General features: G+C 39.8%; 2 protein-coding genes across 2 annotated transcripts in view; one reads left to right on the top strand and one right to left on the bottom strand.

Moving 5' to 3' along the window:
• kif26ba (kinesin family member 26Ba) overlaps positions 1–12,659 on the top strand; it is a 93,678-nt gene extending 81,019 nt beyond the window's left edge. Inside the window, exons 23-28 of the mRNA XM_063477425.1 lie at positions 174–397; positions 662–811; positions 925–1,139; positions 4,965–5,230; positions 7,404–7,554; positions 9,147–12,659. Coding sequence (XP_063333495.1) covers positions 174–397; positions 662–811; positions 925–1,139; positions 4,965–5,230; positions 7,404–7,554; positions 9,147–9,295 — 1,155 coding nt within the window. The 3' untranslated portion in view covers positions 9,296–12,659. The remainder of the gene's footprint in view (positions 1–173; positions 398–661; positions 812–924; positions 1,140–4,964; positions 5,231–7,403; positions 7,555–9,146) is intronic.
• A 3,335-nt stretch (positions 12,660–15,994) lies between these two features.
• Positions 15,995–16,464, bottom strand: part of smyd3 (SET and MYND domain containing 3) — a 100,159-nt gene continuing 99,689 nt past the window's right edge. Inside the window, exon 12 of the mRNA XM_063477417.1 lies at positions 15,995–16,256. Within this exon, the coding sequence (XP_063333487.1) occupies positions 16,140–16,256 (117 nt within the window). The 3' untranslated portion in view covers positions 15,995–16,139. The remainder of the gene's footprint in view (positions 16,257–16,464) is intronic.

Raw genomic sequence — 16,464 nt, 5'->3', positions numbered from 1 at the left:
TGTAAACCACAAGCTCATCAGACAAAATTAGCTAAATCTGTTTAAGACCTTCCTCAGTCTGTGCTTAGCTTTAACCAAAAAACACATATCAGGAACAAATTTGTTAGTAATTAAAGGATGTAGGCTTCCATTTCTCCTTCCGTCCACCTAAAACACTTTACTTGTCTTTTTAGCCCCAGAGTTCAGTCCCGGCCCCTGTGCAGCAGCAGGGACCTGCCCCTGGGTCCTGGTCTACCCAGTCTCTGAGTCGAAGTCGAGGGGGAAGTCTGGCTGCTAAGCTTCCTCTCCGAGCTGTCAACGGTCGAATCTCAGAGCTACTCCAGGGGAGTGCTGGCTCCCGTTCCAGGAGTCACGTTCAGGGAGGAGGCACAGATCCAACAGAGGAAAGAGGGACGAGGTTTGTTAGTTTTATATCATAAGAGTATATTTACATATACTGTACACCTATTTAGTGGTTCCTATGGAAGCATTTTTCATTTATTCATAGGACAGCTAATATAAAATGCAAGATTAGATCCATATATTATGCAAGAGTAATTTTAGCAGGTCGTGATAATGTAAGGTGCAAACTGTAAAATCTGCAAGGCAAAGTGACATTTAAGTTCATTCAGATAATAATCTGTTCGAAGTTATTTACTGCTTCCTATTTCCTTATACTCAGTGGAGGAGGAGGTGGAGCAGGAGGCGGTGGGGGAGATAGCCTGGGAGAGGAGAGGGCAGCAGTGGTACAAACACTGCCTTCTCCCTACAGCAAGATTACAGCTCCCAGAAAACCACACCGCTGCAGTAGCGGCCATGCTAGTGACAACAGGTAGAAGCTTTAGGGCTCTGAGAAGTTTGAAACTTAAATTTAACAAAATAAAACATGTATTTTTTCTGTATATTGCTTCATCTCTAACTGTGATCTCATAATGCCTCTAACAGCAGTGTGTTGAGTGGTGAGCTCCCTCCGGCAATGGGGAAGACGGCTTTGTTTTACCACAGTGGAGGCAGCAGTGGGTATGAGAGCATGCTGAGAGACAGCAGTGAGAACACAGGAAGTACCTCCTCTGCTCAGGACTCCCTCAGTGAGCACAGCTCAGCCACCACCTCCTCTCGACGGAGCTCCAGAAGCAGCAAGAAGAGCAGGAGCAACACAGGTCACAACACAAATTTTCGAAATCGCGTTTTAAAAACATCTTCACCCCTCAACTAAAAACTGATAGTCCCCTTGCTATTCTTTATAGGAAGGCAAATTTAGGATTGTCCTCAACATAACTAGTGGTAATTTCTTCTGAACAAGTCGAAGTGTCTTAGCACTCCTAATTAAGCTGGCACAAGCACAAGCTTTAAAAACATGAAACTAAATACACCCTGCGCTAAAACCGCCCAGATGGCTAGTTTTTATAATTACATGAATAAATATATATCTAACATCTGTACCATTTCTATTCAATGTATCCTCAATGTGTGATGTTTGCCCACTTTTACCATATTAACTTTTACAAACAAATTTTTAGGCGTGAAACTTTGATAATATATTTTTCAAAACAACAATAACGTAGAAGTGCTGGAAATAGAAATAGACACCTTTGTGACGTTGAAAAGCACTGTAACAAAAGAAGCGAACAGTTAAGGGAAATGTGAAGAAAGCTGTGGCTACAGGAGGTGCTGGGTAAGGTAAGGTGACCCTGACCAGTCATCTGTGAAATGGTAAAAGGGAATCTGCTGGTGTAGGCTGTAATGAATATATATTCACCAGAACAGAACACAGAGAGCTTGCTAATGTGCCTGCCAAATTACTGTCTATTGGTTAAGCATGAGGATTGATATGTGCATAAAAAATCAGATTGAAGAGAGGCAGCTCCTTCCAGTGTGTGTCTAATTATTGATTCGAATTGGAATTAGCCTTTCCATCCAAGTGTGCGGGAAGCAGTCTCACCTCCTGCCATGCAGCGTAAACTCCGGGTTTACTCTCATTTTGCTTTCACCACAACCGATTCTGTGGATCAAAGAGTCACTTCAGTGCCTCACTGCCACAAGATGACACAAAGGCGTGAAGGATTATTTTGTGTTTGTTGTGAATCAAGGTGAAGCCAGTAAGCGAGGAACGATTGATACAGTTGAGCCCCGGTGATAGAAAACTGATTATACTCTTAATAATAAAAAGGCAGAAGGAGCATGTGTATAAAGGACCGAGGCAATATCCAGCTGAAATGTTAATTACATCTCCAGCTGAGTCTCTCTTTTTATCCTTGATTTTCATTAGACTGGATTCATGTGCTTACCTCTCTCCTCATATTCCACGTATTCACTCCATCTCTCTGTCATTCATTCAGCTCGCTTCCCTCGCATCTTCCTCTCCCCGCAGACTCAGTCTTTCTCTGTCCCGTTCTATGCTGCTTCCTAATGAAATACAAATGTCTCTGCTTGACCTTTATGCACTGCATCGAGACCAAAAGACAGCTGCAACCTTATTAAAATCAGCACTTCCTCTCCCCTCTCTCACACATACCTTATCACTGACTTTCTGGTGAATCTGATAACTCTCATTCCTGTTGACATGTCTGGAAATTTCTATGCAAAGCGCACGTGTGTTCAGTGTTGCGCAGTGGTTAGATTAGAGACTGACCCGCTGCTATTATCTATGAGCTCTACCTGCTTTTTTATTTATCTCACTTCACACTCCATTATCAATTTCGTATTCCGTCTCACACAACAGTTTTCTTTTGTCCCCTCCTTTATGTCTCTCTCCAGTGAGTCTTTTATCTGTCTTCCTCCCCTCTCCCACCGATCATGTCTGTGCGAACAAGAAAGGTATGCCTACAGAGTGAACCGACACTTAAGGGGTTTTAGTGTGTTCAAGGAAGAATCTGAAATTTGGAAAGATGTCTTTTTTCTTTGCAGAGAGATGCCAGATATATTGCAGTTCAAAGTAAGACTAAAGCTTGTAGCTAAACTGCTGTACTATAAAATAGTTCAAGTAACCTCTCCCGGGTTTTTTTCTTCATTGCTACACAACAAATATGATTTAACAGAAATTTAAGAATGTGTCAAATGTGTTAAATCAAAAAAGATCATATAGCTATGTCTGAAGACCCCGAGGGTGAATGTTCATTGGTTATTTCATTGCTGTAGTTTCACATTGTTAGTACAGGGTTGCTCCTGTCTTTGCCTTCAGAGCTTTTTAATTCTTCGTGACAAAGATTCAACAAGGTCCTGGAAACATTCCTCACAGATTTTAATTCATATTGACATGATATCATCACAAATTAGCTTGGGATCTGGTGTACGTGAAGGGTGCTTGACTACACTAAATTCATTGTTGTGTTCAGGAAACGCATTAAAGATGATTTTAACTTTGTAGTGTGGTATCCTGCTGGAATCAGCTATTAGAAGAAGGGTACAGTGTGATCATAAAGGGATAAACATGGTCAGCTACAATATTCAGGTAGGCTGTGTCATTTAAGTTATACTAAATTGGTGCTATTACTACCACCAGCAGCTTGAACCCTTGATGCACAGCAGGAAGGATCTATGCTTTCATGTTGTTCACACCAAACTGTGACCGAGCAGCAGTTTTCTGATCTTCTATTTCCCAATTTTTGTGAGTCTGGGTGATTTACAGCCTCAGTTTCCCGTTCTTAGCTGACAGAAGTAGCACCCGGTGTGGTTTTCTGCCATCTGCTTCAAGGTTTGACATGTGCATTTGGACATGCACTTCTGGATACATCAGTTATAACAACTGGTTATTTGAGTTACTGCTGCGTTCTTATTAGCTCAAAGCAGTTCAGATATTCTCTTCTCTCAGGGTTCTGTTTTTTTTTGGATCATTATCTATAAACTCTAGAGATAGTTGTATGGGAAAACTCCGGTAGGACCATATGTCATTGAAGGTTCTCAGTAATCCAGGTCATCGTAGTCTAAGGAGCTTGGAAAGAAAAAAGCGTCTGGACTTCTTTAAGTTGCTTGAAGACGTTTCACCTCTCATCCAAGAAGCTTCTTCAGTTCTAGGGTCAAATGGTTGAGAGACTCAGATTTAAGCCCTGTGGGGGTATCCCCCCAAGAGCGACAAATATCCATCTTTACATATGCCACGTGTTCCTTTACTAAAATGATATGCTGCTTCCTAAATTTGAAGTTTTGTTTTCCTGCAAACTGCCCAATAACAATGCACCTTGTGTCCCTCTTTGGGGGGTTACTCCCACAGGGCGTAACCCTTGTGTTGTCCTCGGGCCAAAAATGGTCCCTAGGTGAATGGCAAACAAGTATATGGGAATCCCGAGGACAACACAAATCTGGGATTCTCCACCATTTGACCTTAGAACTGAAGAAGCTTCTTGGATGAGAGGTGAAACGTCTTCAAGCAACTTAAAGAAGTCCAGATGCTTTTTTCTTTCCAAGTTCCGGTAGGACCAGTACATCTGGCAGGAGCTCACTGAGTCACTTAAGACCTCCTTTGTCCCCATTCTGATAGTTGGTTTGAACCTCATCACTTTTGGGTATTACTACACCCTAGAATTATTTTAGTGAATAATAAAGTTCAGCACTATAATATCAGTAAACACCCATTTATAATTTTTTTTTCCATTTTCATTTAGCTTAGTTTCATTTAGCATTTTTCTTCTGTTCATCCACACCCCACCTGTGGTGGCTTTGTGCCACACCACTAGGGACTGATGCACTGTTTGAGGATTATGGAGCTAAACAAACGGTGATCTTGAGAGTAGAATGCACTGCAAGCAAGCTTTTTTGCACTATATAACCTGGCACTTCAATGTTATATAAAATGCACCAGAAAAAAGAATGTACATAACTCCAAACATGGGATATTTCTTCAATTAGAATTAAAAAAAGGTAAAGAAAAGACACTTTTTATTCTGCCGTTCATATGAACAGTTTATCATCTTAGCTCAAAATTTCACTATTCCTGTCGTCAGTGTGTAACAGTCTTTCTGTAATCTTCTTTTTATTTGTTCTTTTAGGTCTCCAGCGTCGACGTCTGATCCCAGCACTAACCTTGGACTCCTCTTCATCATCGCCTTCTCACCGTTCCTCCAAACAAGCCATCACTTCCTCTTCTTCCTCCTCCTCCAGCCCTGGTGCATGCTGGGTCGACGGGCCACTTGGGCCACCTGCACCCTCAAACCTCCGGGCAGTGACCGCAACAACAGAAACCTTTGAGATCAAGGTGTACGAGATAGATGATGTTGAACGGCTGCAGAAAAGGAAGGACAAAGGAGGGAGCAAGGTGAGAGGGAGGAGGGAGGAAAGACACCTGAGCTACACAGCTGTTGTAGGTCAAGTGGTGGAGCAGGTCAACAAATTGCAGGGTTGGAGATTTGATCCTTATCTCTTCCTGCCCGTATGTCAACACGTCCTTGAGCAAAAATCTAAATTGCTGTTTGTGTATTTAAACCCAGGGGAAAAATTATTACTGTGGGCAATGACGGTGGGTGATGGGCAGAAGGTAAAAAATTCAGGCATATAAGTGTCATCACAAGGTGCGTTGTTATTGGGCAGTTTCCAGGAAAACAAAACTTCAAATTTAGGAAGCAGTGTATCATTTTAGTAAAGGAACATGTGGCGTATGTAAAGATGGTAATTGATAATGTCACTCAGTGAGTTTGCATTAGAGCTAAACTGAAGCCTAGAGAATAACGTTAATGTCTGGTGCTATCTTGTCTCCCTGGAGCCAGGCGAGGCTCCAAATATTAGCAGGGTGGAGGAGGAGAGTGTAGCTAGAAGCTAACAGACGAGTTACATTTAAAGCAGTTTACTTAATGTGACAGTTTGTGCATTAAGATTTAAAACCATAAAGAAAATATATTTTCACTTTCTTGGATACTGGAATCCCCTGAGGGTCTACTGGTATTACTTGGTATTAATTACAGTGAACCCAAAACTGATTAAGACAAGCTGATGAAAAGCAAAACCATCTATGGAAAAATTCTGCATACACCACCAGCAAGTGATGGCAAAAGAAAATTAAACATTATTACACTGTATCGTAATCTAAGCAAGATTTTATTGTTGTCAATGCCATTATCAGTTCTGCCTACAGATATGATTGGTTGTCAGTTCCTCCTTTTCAGGATTAACGTAGCACTTTATTATGACTGACTCTGAATACAGGGTAGAATCAGAGTAGAAAAACAGGCTAAATCAGACGTGGTTCTGCTGAAACCTCAGTAATGAGATCAACCATGACAGGAAGTGATTTATGATTCAGATGAACCAGACAATTTGGCACCAGTTCTCAACTAAAACAGGCTCTTGGATTCCAGCTTTACTTCCGGCTTGCCTCATCCAAACAGTGTCTCTCATTCTCTCTCTAAAGCCTAAAACTAGCCACTAATATACTGATTAGGAAGAGTGAACTAATGACACCAGAGTGACTAGAACATTTAATTGAATTTGTAATGGCAGTTGATACTGGGAGTGTTTTTGGAGCCACCACTCAGCAATCCTTGGTTACGATGGTTGTTGCCACTTGATATTTGCACATGCGGTGTTCAGAGCTTCATTTTGACACATTTTAAAAATATCTAGTTCCCACTGGACTACAGTTATGTAGGAGGCTGACTAGGAAGCACGTGTAAAAGACGGAGGAAGAAGAAAATAGCAAAAAACTTTTAGGATTTATTATGGTTGACTGAAGGGGAAGGATGAATGGATGTCTTTAGAAGAGTGAAGGAGAAGGAGAGCAGAAGCGCAAGAGGGCTATTGCTCTTGATTCCAGTGACACTGATTTGATGAATAATGGTGGTGAAGCACATTAAAAAACAATAAGTGTTGGACACTGCTGCTAATGGAAAACCAGAAGAGAAAGCTGATGGTTGGGCAAAGGATGAAAAAGGATTTGTGTTGTTGTGACAGAGTGGAAAGAAACCAAAAGGTTTAAAAAAATACAACAGCAAGGATTTTCAGAACATGAATAACTCAACATTAGCATTTAGTTCTGTGTGAACAGTGAACTTTTTAAATAAATCTACATATCTTGGCTTACTTAAAAAATGATTCTAAATTCTGAGGACTTTGCAGAATAAAATTGTTAAACTTAGGAAATTGTTGTAAATGAATGCAGGTTTTGGGGGGTTTCCACTGTTAAACCTTTATGTGATCAGAGGAGAGAGCACTGTGAGCACTGGAAAAGAGAAATGGAGAAAAAGCATGAAATATAGATTTTCCCTGCAGCAACCTTAAGAAAGCCACAATCGTGTTCCAGTGAAAGCTGCTCAGTGTCCGAAGGCGCTCAGCTGCAGCCCCAGTGGGAGACGACGAGGTGCGAATGTATTTAACTGTGTGAATTTTAAGCGTGCTGCTGCTGAAGGAGACCCACCTGTGTTTCACAACACGCTCCTCTGAAAAAAATAAAGCTAAATAAAATCCGTGTCTATCTGTCTGCCTTCTCTGTGTATCAGGAGGTGGTGTATGTCAGTGCCAAGCTTCGTCTGTTGGAGCACCGCCAGCAGCGAATCAGTGAAGTCAGAGCCAAGTACCAGTGTCTCAAGAAAGAACTGGAACAAACCAAACAGTACTTGATGCTGGAGCCACACAAGTGGACCACTGAGTGTAAGTGTGGACCTCTGACACATCAGGGAATATAAGTATGTGTGTGAGAGAGAGAGTGAGAGCAAAGGAGGTTAGAAACTGTTTAGGATTTTAGTGGAGGATTATTCTGAAATAAATAAGTCTATTATGTTTAAGTTATGATGCATATTTTTATATTTTATATGACTCATGTTAACTACTAATGCTGTGCTACATGACTGCTGGTTCATTCTTCAGACAAATACATTCTGTCATTTCATTATTAAAAATATGAAGTGACTGGGCAGTATAGATTTTACTTAAATAGACACAAAAATGCATTTGTGGGAAGGATTGTGTTGCTGCAGATTGATGCATCTGATGGGGCAAACTTGCATGATACGAAATAATGTTTTGCTTTGTTGTGTTTTTTGTAAGGGTGTGGCTTAATTGCCCTCAATTGCACTGTAAGGACATTTTCTTACTACTGTGCAATTTAGTAAATCAGAATCATCTAAAAAGGCTTGTGCATACAATCGGCATGCTGCCATGCCATAATCTTCTTTTTAAGAAAACACATTTAATAATAATAATAATTATCAATAAGTAGTAGTGATTTAATACAGCTGTGTTTAAATTTGCTAAGATAGCTAGCCTTCAATTCTTTGAATAAATGGTCAGAGGCACTTTTTGTACATTTTTTTGCAAAGTACAAACAAACTCAGGTATGAAAAAAATGGATAAATCTCTGATTTGTGTGTGAATTGTGATGTGAATCCTAATCGTAACAGTTCTTGGATAATAATGTAGATTTTACATATGTAGCAATAGGCTACATCAGACTTAATTATTCAGTTATGTACCTATTGGGCTGTATATGAAATAAAAGTGCAACCAACATAATGAATCATGCAACCATAAAAGAAGGGCTGGAGTCCCTATTGGTCCTCTGAGATCTTATTCTACGGCGCTACATGTCCCACAGATGGGGGAGGGTGGTCTTGAAGATTCTCTCAGCTAACAGACCACCTGCTTGGTGCAACTAACCATCCAGGTGTTGATACTCCCACTCAAGATGCAGGTGTAGAAGTTCCTGTGCACCCTAAGTGGGAGTTTAAAGTCTCTTAGTTAGCCGAGATCATATAGGTGCTGATGGGCTTTCTTCACCAGGGATTTCATGTGTCAGGACCATGACAGGTTCTTTGTGATGTAAACACTACCGTGTTTAAAGTTATCTACCCTCTTCACGTGGGCCCCAAATATGCAGAGAGGGCCAAATTTCCTCCGCTACTCTCTCGTAAAGTCCATTATGAGGTCCTTGGACTTGGAGGGATTTAGTTGGAAGTTTTTCTCTTTACATTATTCGATGATCTGAGACCATTACAGCTATGATGTTGGAGTCTGAGGTGCTCACAACAGTGACCGGTGTAGAGACAGTGATGATTAACTCATTGGCCTTCTTCTTTTTTTTAATCACAATTGTTATTAATTATTATTATGACATTTATCATTATTTCATTTTAACAGTAACATGTAAAATATAACCAGTGGCACCTTTTTAATTATTAAACCCACATTCAACAGCACTTTATCAAGGAATGATGTATTTTCTCCACCTTTCTATTTGTGTCCAGTTGAGCTGCAGCAGGCCTATGAAGTGGACTCATTGGAGTATTTGGAGGCTCTGGAAACAGTGACAGACAAACTGGAGACCAGAGTCAACTTTTGCAAAGCCCATCTTATGATGATCACCTGCTTTGATGTGTCCTCAAGGCATCAGTAGACAGATGGCGGGACAGAGAAGTGGACTCAACGATGTCAATGTCTAGACCATTCCCCCTGACTAATCAAACACATTTAGAAAATCTTTAACTACAGCTCGACAGTTGGAGGGATGAACACAGGAATAGACTGACCGCATGATCCTGCATATTATTCCGGCGTCTTGTCCAGATGTGAGTAAGCAGAAGGCCAGGTGGCCGGGAAAATCAGAAGAAGATTTATGGAGATAAATTAACAGAAAAACAGAGAAAAGATTTGTAGATTTGTTTGCTGGGGCTTGGAAACAACCTCAGAAACTATCTAATGGATGGGCTACTTTCAATCAGAGAAAATATGGCTGCCCAAATAGTGTATGAGAGTCTAAAAGACATGTCAAACCAAGTAACCAGAGAACAAAATAATTGGACCGCAGTGACACGCAGTGAGTCAAACTTTCAAAGAATGTACCGAGAGCAAAACAAGGCTATAGCTGAACAAAAACTTCCATTTTTTAAGAAGGAGAAAGCTGAAGTTGAGGTGCAAGAGAAGAATAATTTCACATCTAACACATTTTGGAAGAACATTTTTTACATGGTTAAAAGCCTTTGGCTGTAAATACAGAGTGCTGACTACAGAATGGCCTGGTATTGTTGTGCAGCAAATAAAAGAGACTAACTGAGAGAGAATGACAAGAGGACGAAGGAAAAGATTTAGAAGTGCCTTGTGAACATTTCAACAATACCAAGACCAAGTCTCCTTCTCTCTAACTTTGTGTACAAGTAAGTATGGTGCTAGTATAGAAACATCCAGAAAAGATCAGTGTCCTTGGAAGCAGTTTTCATTTTCTTTTCTAAATGTGATGTTTTACTGTGGGTCAGTGTTTCACTATATGATAAACAAACTAATAATGTGTGTTTCAATGTATGGTCTTTGGTACATTGATTAGAGATCAGAGAAACAAAGTTAAAGTGGACCTGTTATGCTCTTTATTTTTACTCTCGGACTCCACAGGAGCCGCTTTGCATGAGTAACAAATCAAAATAATCCTTATTTATTTTATAATAATGTATACTTTATTGATCCCCGTGGGGAAATTACTTGTTTTTCTCTGCATTTGACCCATTCACTCAGTGAAGCAGTGGGCAGCCACTAAGCAGGCGCCCGGGGAGCAGTGTGTAGGGACGGTACCTTGCTCAGGGCTACCTCAGGGTAGCCGTTCAGTGGATTCGAACCCCCGACCTTCCGATCATGGGGCAACCACTCTACCTACTGAGCTATCCCTGCCCATACTTCACTGGGCCTCAGTGAAGTGCTCTCAGTTCATCCTCTGTGAAACACCATTTTAGTTCTTCGTACTTATTCCCAACAGGAAAAGCATAATAGGTCCCCTTTAAAGGAAAACTACAGATTGACATAATTAAACTGTTGGAAGGACCAAAAACCTAAAGTTAAAAGCATTAAACATTTTTCCAGGACACAAAGTTATGTGTGTTTAAACAAAAACACTGAATCTGGTATCCTGTGGTGTCGTTTTTACTTTGGCTTTACTCACAAACGGAGCACATGTGACTCTTGGCCCTCCGGGGCATTCATACACGATGTTTCCCCCGATAGAGATTTTTAATGTTCACAAAGCTATGAAATGTCAGAAGGCAGTAGAGGTGAAAACACTTCTCTCTGATCTGGTGTTAAATACAACCAACGACTGACTCCCTGCCTCCCTGCCTGACTCACAGGCAGTCTGTTTGTTATTCGTATCTGTGTTGTTCTGCTCTATTCTAAAAGAAACTGAATGATTTGTCATTGTGTGTGTTTTATAATAAGGTATCCTTTTTTTATTTGAGTGCAATGGGACCATGTAGAGACTATGTACGATAGTAGCATTGAGCAGGATAATCGAAATCTGAAGACATATTTATAGATAAATTGTGAGGAACACACAGGTGCGTCGATATACTGTGTTTAACATTTAATTACAACGAAACAAGGTAGTAGATTTAGTCAATACTTTGGGACTACAGTTATAGGGTGTTTAAACACTTCTAATATCCCCTATATTTTAAAGGACAATTAAATTATATAAAAGAATTAAAGGAACCTAATTAAAAAGGGAGGAGACGAGCTTAAAAGACATAGATCTCTGCCTGGTTCCACTTTTTGGATGGATAGCAACTCCTAAGATTTGTTAGTATTATTATCTATGGTGCTTGAGATGCTTATGATCTAAATGTTTGTACAAATATAAATATACGAAAGAGTCCATTTCCCCCTGAAACACAAAACAACGCCTTTCAAATGCTTCTTTTACACCGCTGTCATCGTGTCTGTTGTTGTCGAGCAGAGAGCATTATGGGAGAGCGACTTGAGGGCAGTGGAAATGATGTCACCGTATTGGTGTAATTTGTCAAAAGCGTTGTAGTGCTGATTTTTTTCTCCGCTAAGAGCATGAAACCAGAATGTGCTGTCGCTGAAACAGAAAATACAGTTAATTCAGTGAAGTTTTGATCTTCACATGGATCTGAATGAGGAAACGGCTAATGATTTCATGTAGTGCACACTGGCAGGGATAGCCAAGAGATAATCTAGTGAGAAATTACCCCTGAGAGCAAGACGCTTTTGACAAACTTGAGAGGGTTTTTTTGTTTTTTAACAGCATCTCTGATCATTTCCTGTTTTTACCCCCGTGTTCATCGTGCAAGTCATGAATGAAAGTTTATTTATTTGAGTTGCTAATTAATGTTCTTATTTATGTACACCTCATGATCTTACAAAGTTACTATGCATTGATGAAAAAGAAAAATAACTGTACATACTTTGCTGAGCCCACGTCATATATAAATATATATACTGTGCACATATCATATATGCCATCATTTTTATTTTAGATATTTTTTTTGTTGTTGGTTTCATTTGCTCCTGTTGTTCCTCTTGAGGATTTCAATGGGTTTGGTTCCCCAAACATTCACATGCAGAACAGGGATGCTAGTTGATTACATGCAAATCAGAAGCCTTCCAGTATGAAGGCAGCTGTGTTGCTTTAAGAGAAATGTCTGTGTCTTATGAACTGCAGCCCTGTGTAATTAGCAGCGAGTGTTTTGGGAAATCTAACCTCTAAATGAGCTAATGGCTTGTATTGAACTATCCTTTTTAAGATGCTATGTGGGAGGTTTCTTCCTTGATATGTTACTGCCAAATCTAATGGGATATCCCTTTATTATTGTAATAATAATCAAAAATTGCTAGAAACTATTACAGCTAAAAGAATAGTGAAAGTGAGCTAAGCGGGGTGTTTTAAATCAAGTTATTCACAGATTTCCATCTGCAAAGTCACTCTGTAAGGCAAACAAAAGCATCACATGATCTATGGAATAAACTGACAAATATGGTGTGCTGGTGCATATTTTGTAGACACATTTAAGAATTATAATGTGCTATCTGGAAATCTCACACACGGCATCTTAGGGAGCATTGTGTGTTAAAGTCCGGGTCAGACCACATTTACCAAAAACAGATGTTATCATTAGCATTCGGAGTCAACTCCTGCTTTGCTCAGTTGTAAGACACAGGGTCAGTTGTTTGAAGATCTCTGGATAACTAAAAAAAAAAATCACTTTTCTGTTCCAGTCTTTTGATAAAAATGCCAGTTGTGAGACATATTCATGCTAAATACCCTCAGTAATTCTATTTAAAACAACACATTATCAGTGTAAATGCGGAACAAATGGTGCACAGGAGTCTCGCTGTGCTCATATTGTCCACTGCAGATTTACCGTTTTTGTGAAATCTGGTCTGACACATTGTAAAGATGGAAGAATAAGATGGAGGGATGTAAATAAAGGAATGTATTAAAAGAGTTTCACACCTGATGCTTCATTCTTTGCACACAGAATAGACGAAAATATGACATACCTGTGTACCCCTACCTCATCTGTGCCCTGTGAGCGAGTGTTTTCAAAAGCAGTAGTGTGCAGATGTCCAGAAGGCGTGCTGTTTCACTTCTGATGAACTAAAAATCTTTTGCATTACGACTCAAACTCATCAGAAATTTAAATGATGTAACATGGAACACGTAACATTGCACGTTATTGCATTGGACTGTTAGATTTACATAAAAAAGGGCCTGGGACAACTCAAAAATATCATTTAGTTTCCAGAGCATGTGTAAATGTGGACCTTGAGTACCCTGTAGGCAGCTTTTCTGTGACATACAGTAATGCCCTGTTGAGCCTGCTTTGATCATCAATGCACAGCAGGGAACAGGAAGGAGGAGAAGGCAGGAACGGGAGCGAGGAGAAATAATAGATTAGAGACGAGAGAAGAATAAAGGTAGCAAAGGGGGAAATGCAAGAGGAAAGGGAGACAAGTGAGAAAGAAGAGGAGTACAGGACTGCTTTTTATGCAAGAAGAGAGAGGTGACAAGAGGAAGAACCAAGACTGTACAAGAGAAATAAAGTAGGTGAAATTATTCAATATAAGATTACAGTGTACTGAATTTTAAAAGTGTAGCAAAAGAAGGATCCTTTAGGTGATTTGTGACTAATACCGTGAGATAACTGCAGAAGAGCTCAATTCAATACTACAAGTCTTGTAGCTGCAACATAAGCCCACCGTGCTTGACAGCTGATAAGAGTGCGTTGAATTATGTCCATCAGCATGTCCACTTTAGTCTCATCTAAGCACATTGTTCTAGAAGTGGTTTGTTAATTAATTATAATCTTGCAAACTGTCCATGTTTTTTTTTTTGGTTTTTTTTAGTCAGAAGAACCTTTCTTGTGGCAAACCTTCCAAACAAGCGACACCTGTTCAGTCTTTTCTATCGTGAACTTAACATGCTAACTGAGGCCTGTCGAGTCTGAGCTGTACCTCTTAGGTTTTTGTGGAGTGTACAAACAGCCTAAGAAATTGGGAACCAATGACTGCAAGAACAATGACTTTAGCATGGCTAAAAATCCTCAAAAAGCAAGTGTGCAACTTTTAGTCAACATGCAGAGAACAGGTTTAAGTGTTTTCAGGTGACTGCAGTAATGGTAGTTACTATTAAGCTTCACAGTCTTTTGATTTAAGAGTCTGCTCTTAAATCAAAGGACTGGAAAAGCCACAGTGTTCTCATCCTCACAGCCTCAAATACTGTATTTTGGCAAAGCTACTAGCTTCGCCAAATTACATGTGACTACTAACTTGTCACATGTGGACACTTAAAGGACCTCTTGGTCTTTGATTTAAACACACTGGGTAAGCATCATTTTGCTGCAGGGTTAAGACTTGGTTTTTTGCTTTTAATTACCTAAATATAATCAAGTACTGAAGCAAAAGTGAGTAAAAGCAAAAATCAGCAAGCCAAAACCAAATAAGACACAAATCCCACAGTTCTGGCAGGAAAACGTCTGACTTTTGTATCTTTAAGAAAAGGTAAATTATGGAGAGGAGAGTTATTAAAATGGAGTGAGAAGAAATGAATAATATTAGCAGATAGCGAGTAAGGTGACAGTAAAGGTGAGGTGGTGCAGGGGGGAGGAACAGTGACATAGAGTGTCTCTGAAAATGAGAATGAAAATGTGAAAATTAAAAAATGGGGCTGAGTAAATGGTAGAGGGGTGAATGAATTGAGGTGGTGAAGGAAAAAAAAAACATTTGGTGTTCTTTATTTCTGTGTGGTCAGGTTGCCTGCAGTGACACGCAGTGAAAGAGAAAGATAGACTCCGGCAAATAGAGAATTTCATTTGAAAGCCTTTGGAGAGTGAGAGAGATATAAATGGGGAAGAGAGACAGTGAGTGACAGAGAGGGAGAGACAGGAGGTTATAGCTAAGAAACACTAAATCTCATTTGATGGATGTTATATGGGAAAAGTGAGCGAGTGAAGGACTGAAAGCAACAAAACCAATGAAATGAGTAATGTAGGTAGGAGCGGTGCAGCAACACAGACGGCTCCCACAGGCCATTCACTCCACTGTGTCTTTGATACACAGTAAGCTTGCACCGTTTCTCTCTTCAAAGTTGAAAAATAATCTGTTGATACCTCGTTTCTACAGTTTTTTTTTTATAATTACAAAAAATATTTTGAGCCAAAAGGAAAAAAATAAGCTCCGTTTTTTGAGAAGACTGAGAAAGATGGCAGAAAAACACCCATTCGTGCACACACGCCCCTAGGACATAGTGTCATCAGTTTGCATATGGCAGAATTTTGGGATTAACATGGGAAAACTGTGTGCGTGTGTGCTGCAGACACACTCTGGGCTCATACAATGACAGAGAAACAAAAACAGGGCTTAAAATGGGAAGTATGTGTGATGGAAATGCACAGAGGGTGATGTATGTACTTTACTAAACCAACCCTAGGATCACTCATCACAATGGAATCTACAGATTACAGAGGAGACCGGGGCCAACAGGGGCTTTCCTTCCTCCCTCTGCTTCTTCCTCTCCAGTTCTCAAACAAGGACAGGATGCAGAAACTTTAGGATTAATGGGATTAATTGTGCTTAAATGTTTCCATAAACCTAATTTAAACAGGATAACAGGCTGGCTACAAAACTGCAGAAATATCAGTGGCGCTTCATGGAATTCTGGGAAAAGCAGGTTCTTGGATATCATTAATAGGATGTTTTATGGCTAGATTTTATGACAGAGATTAACGTAAAACTGCACCAAACCAAAGCTAAAAAAGTTTTATTTGCCATGAGAAAGTATAAAGAGGAGCCTGAAGTGTTGCTGGAGCTGTTTTAACAACAGTTCCTTACTTTAAGACTGTTGAGACAAAGGTCAGGTATGGATGGCAAAACAACAAATCCATTTATTGAGGTTGATGAATAAAAAGAACGTAAGGCAGTGAAATCAGTTACATGAAGACGTTTCTTTTGTCTTCGTCTTAGTGTCTGCTGGAGGAATGATGATCCATCTCACTGTGACATTCCTTCATCTTCATCGTTAGTTCGGTTGTCAATGGGTGATCTTCACCGTGGGTGAACTTTACGATTTCATAAGCCTGGAATAGGAGACATAAGCATAACTAGCTTTCTTCAATGTTAGTGCCAGAACAATCTTGTATGGTGATGTAATGAAACAGGATCAATGCTACAATCTATTCTATAAAGGAAACTGAAAGTAACTGTTTTCGTGACATTTTACTTAAAGATTAAGTACTTTAGAGATTATTGTAAAACTAACCGAAGATGTTTTTAATCCTGCCTGAT

Source organism: Pelmatolapia mariae, linkage group LG1 (genome assembly GCF_036321145.2).
Source record: "Pelmatolapia mariae isolate MD_Pm_ZW linkage group LG1, Pm_UMD_F_2, whole genome shotgun sequence".
Lineage (NCBI taxonomy): Eukaryota > Metazoa > Chordata > Actinopteri > Cichliformes > Cichlidae > Pelmatolapia > Pelmatolapia mariae.
Note: the sequence above shows the minus strand (reverse complement) of the source record. Positions and strands in the feature narration are given on the sequence as shown.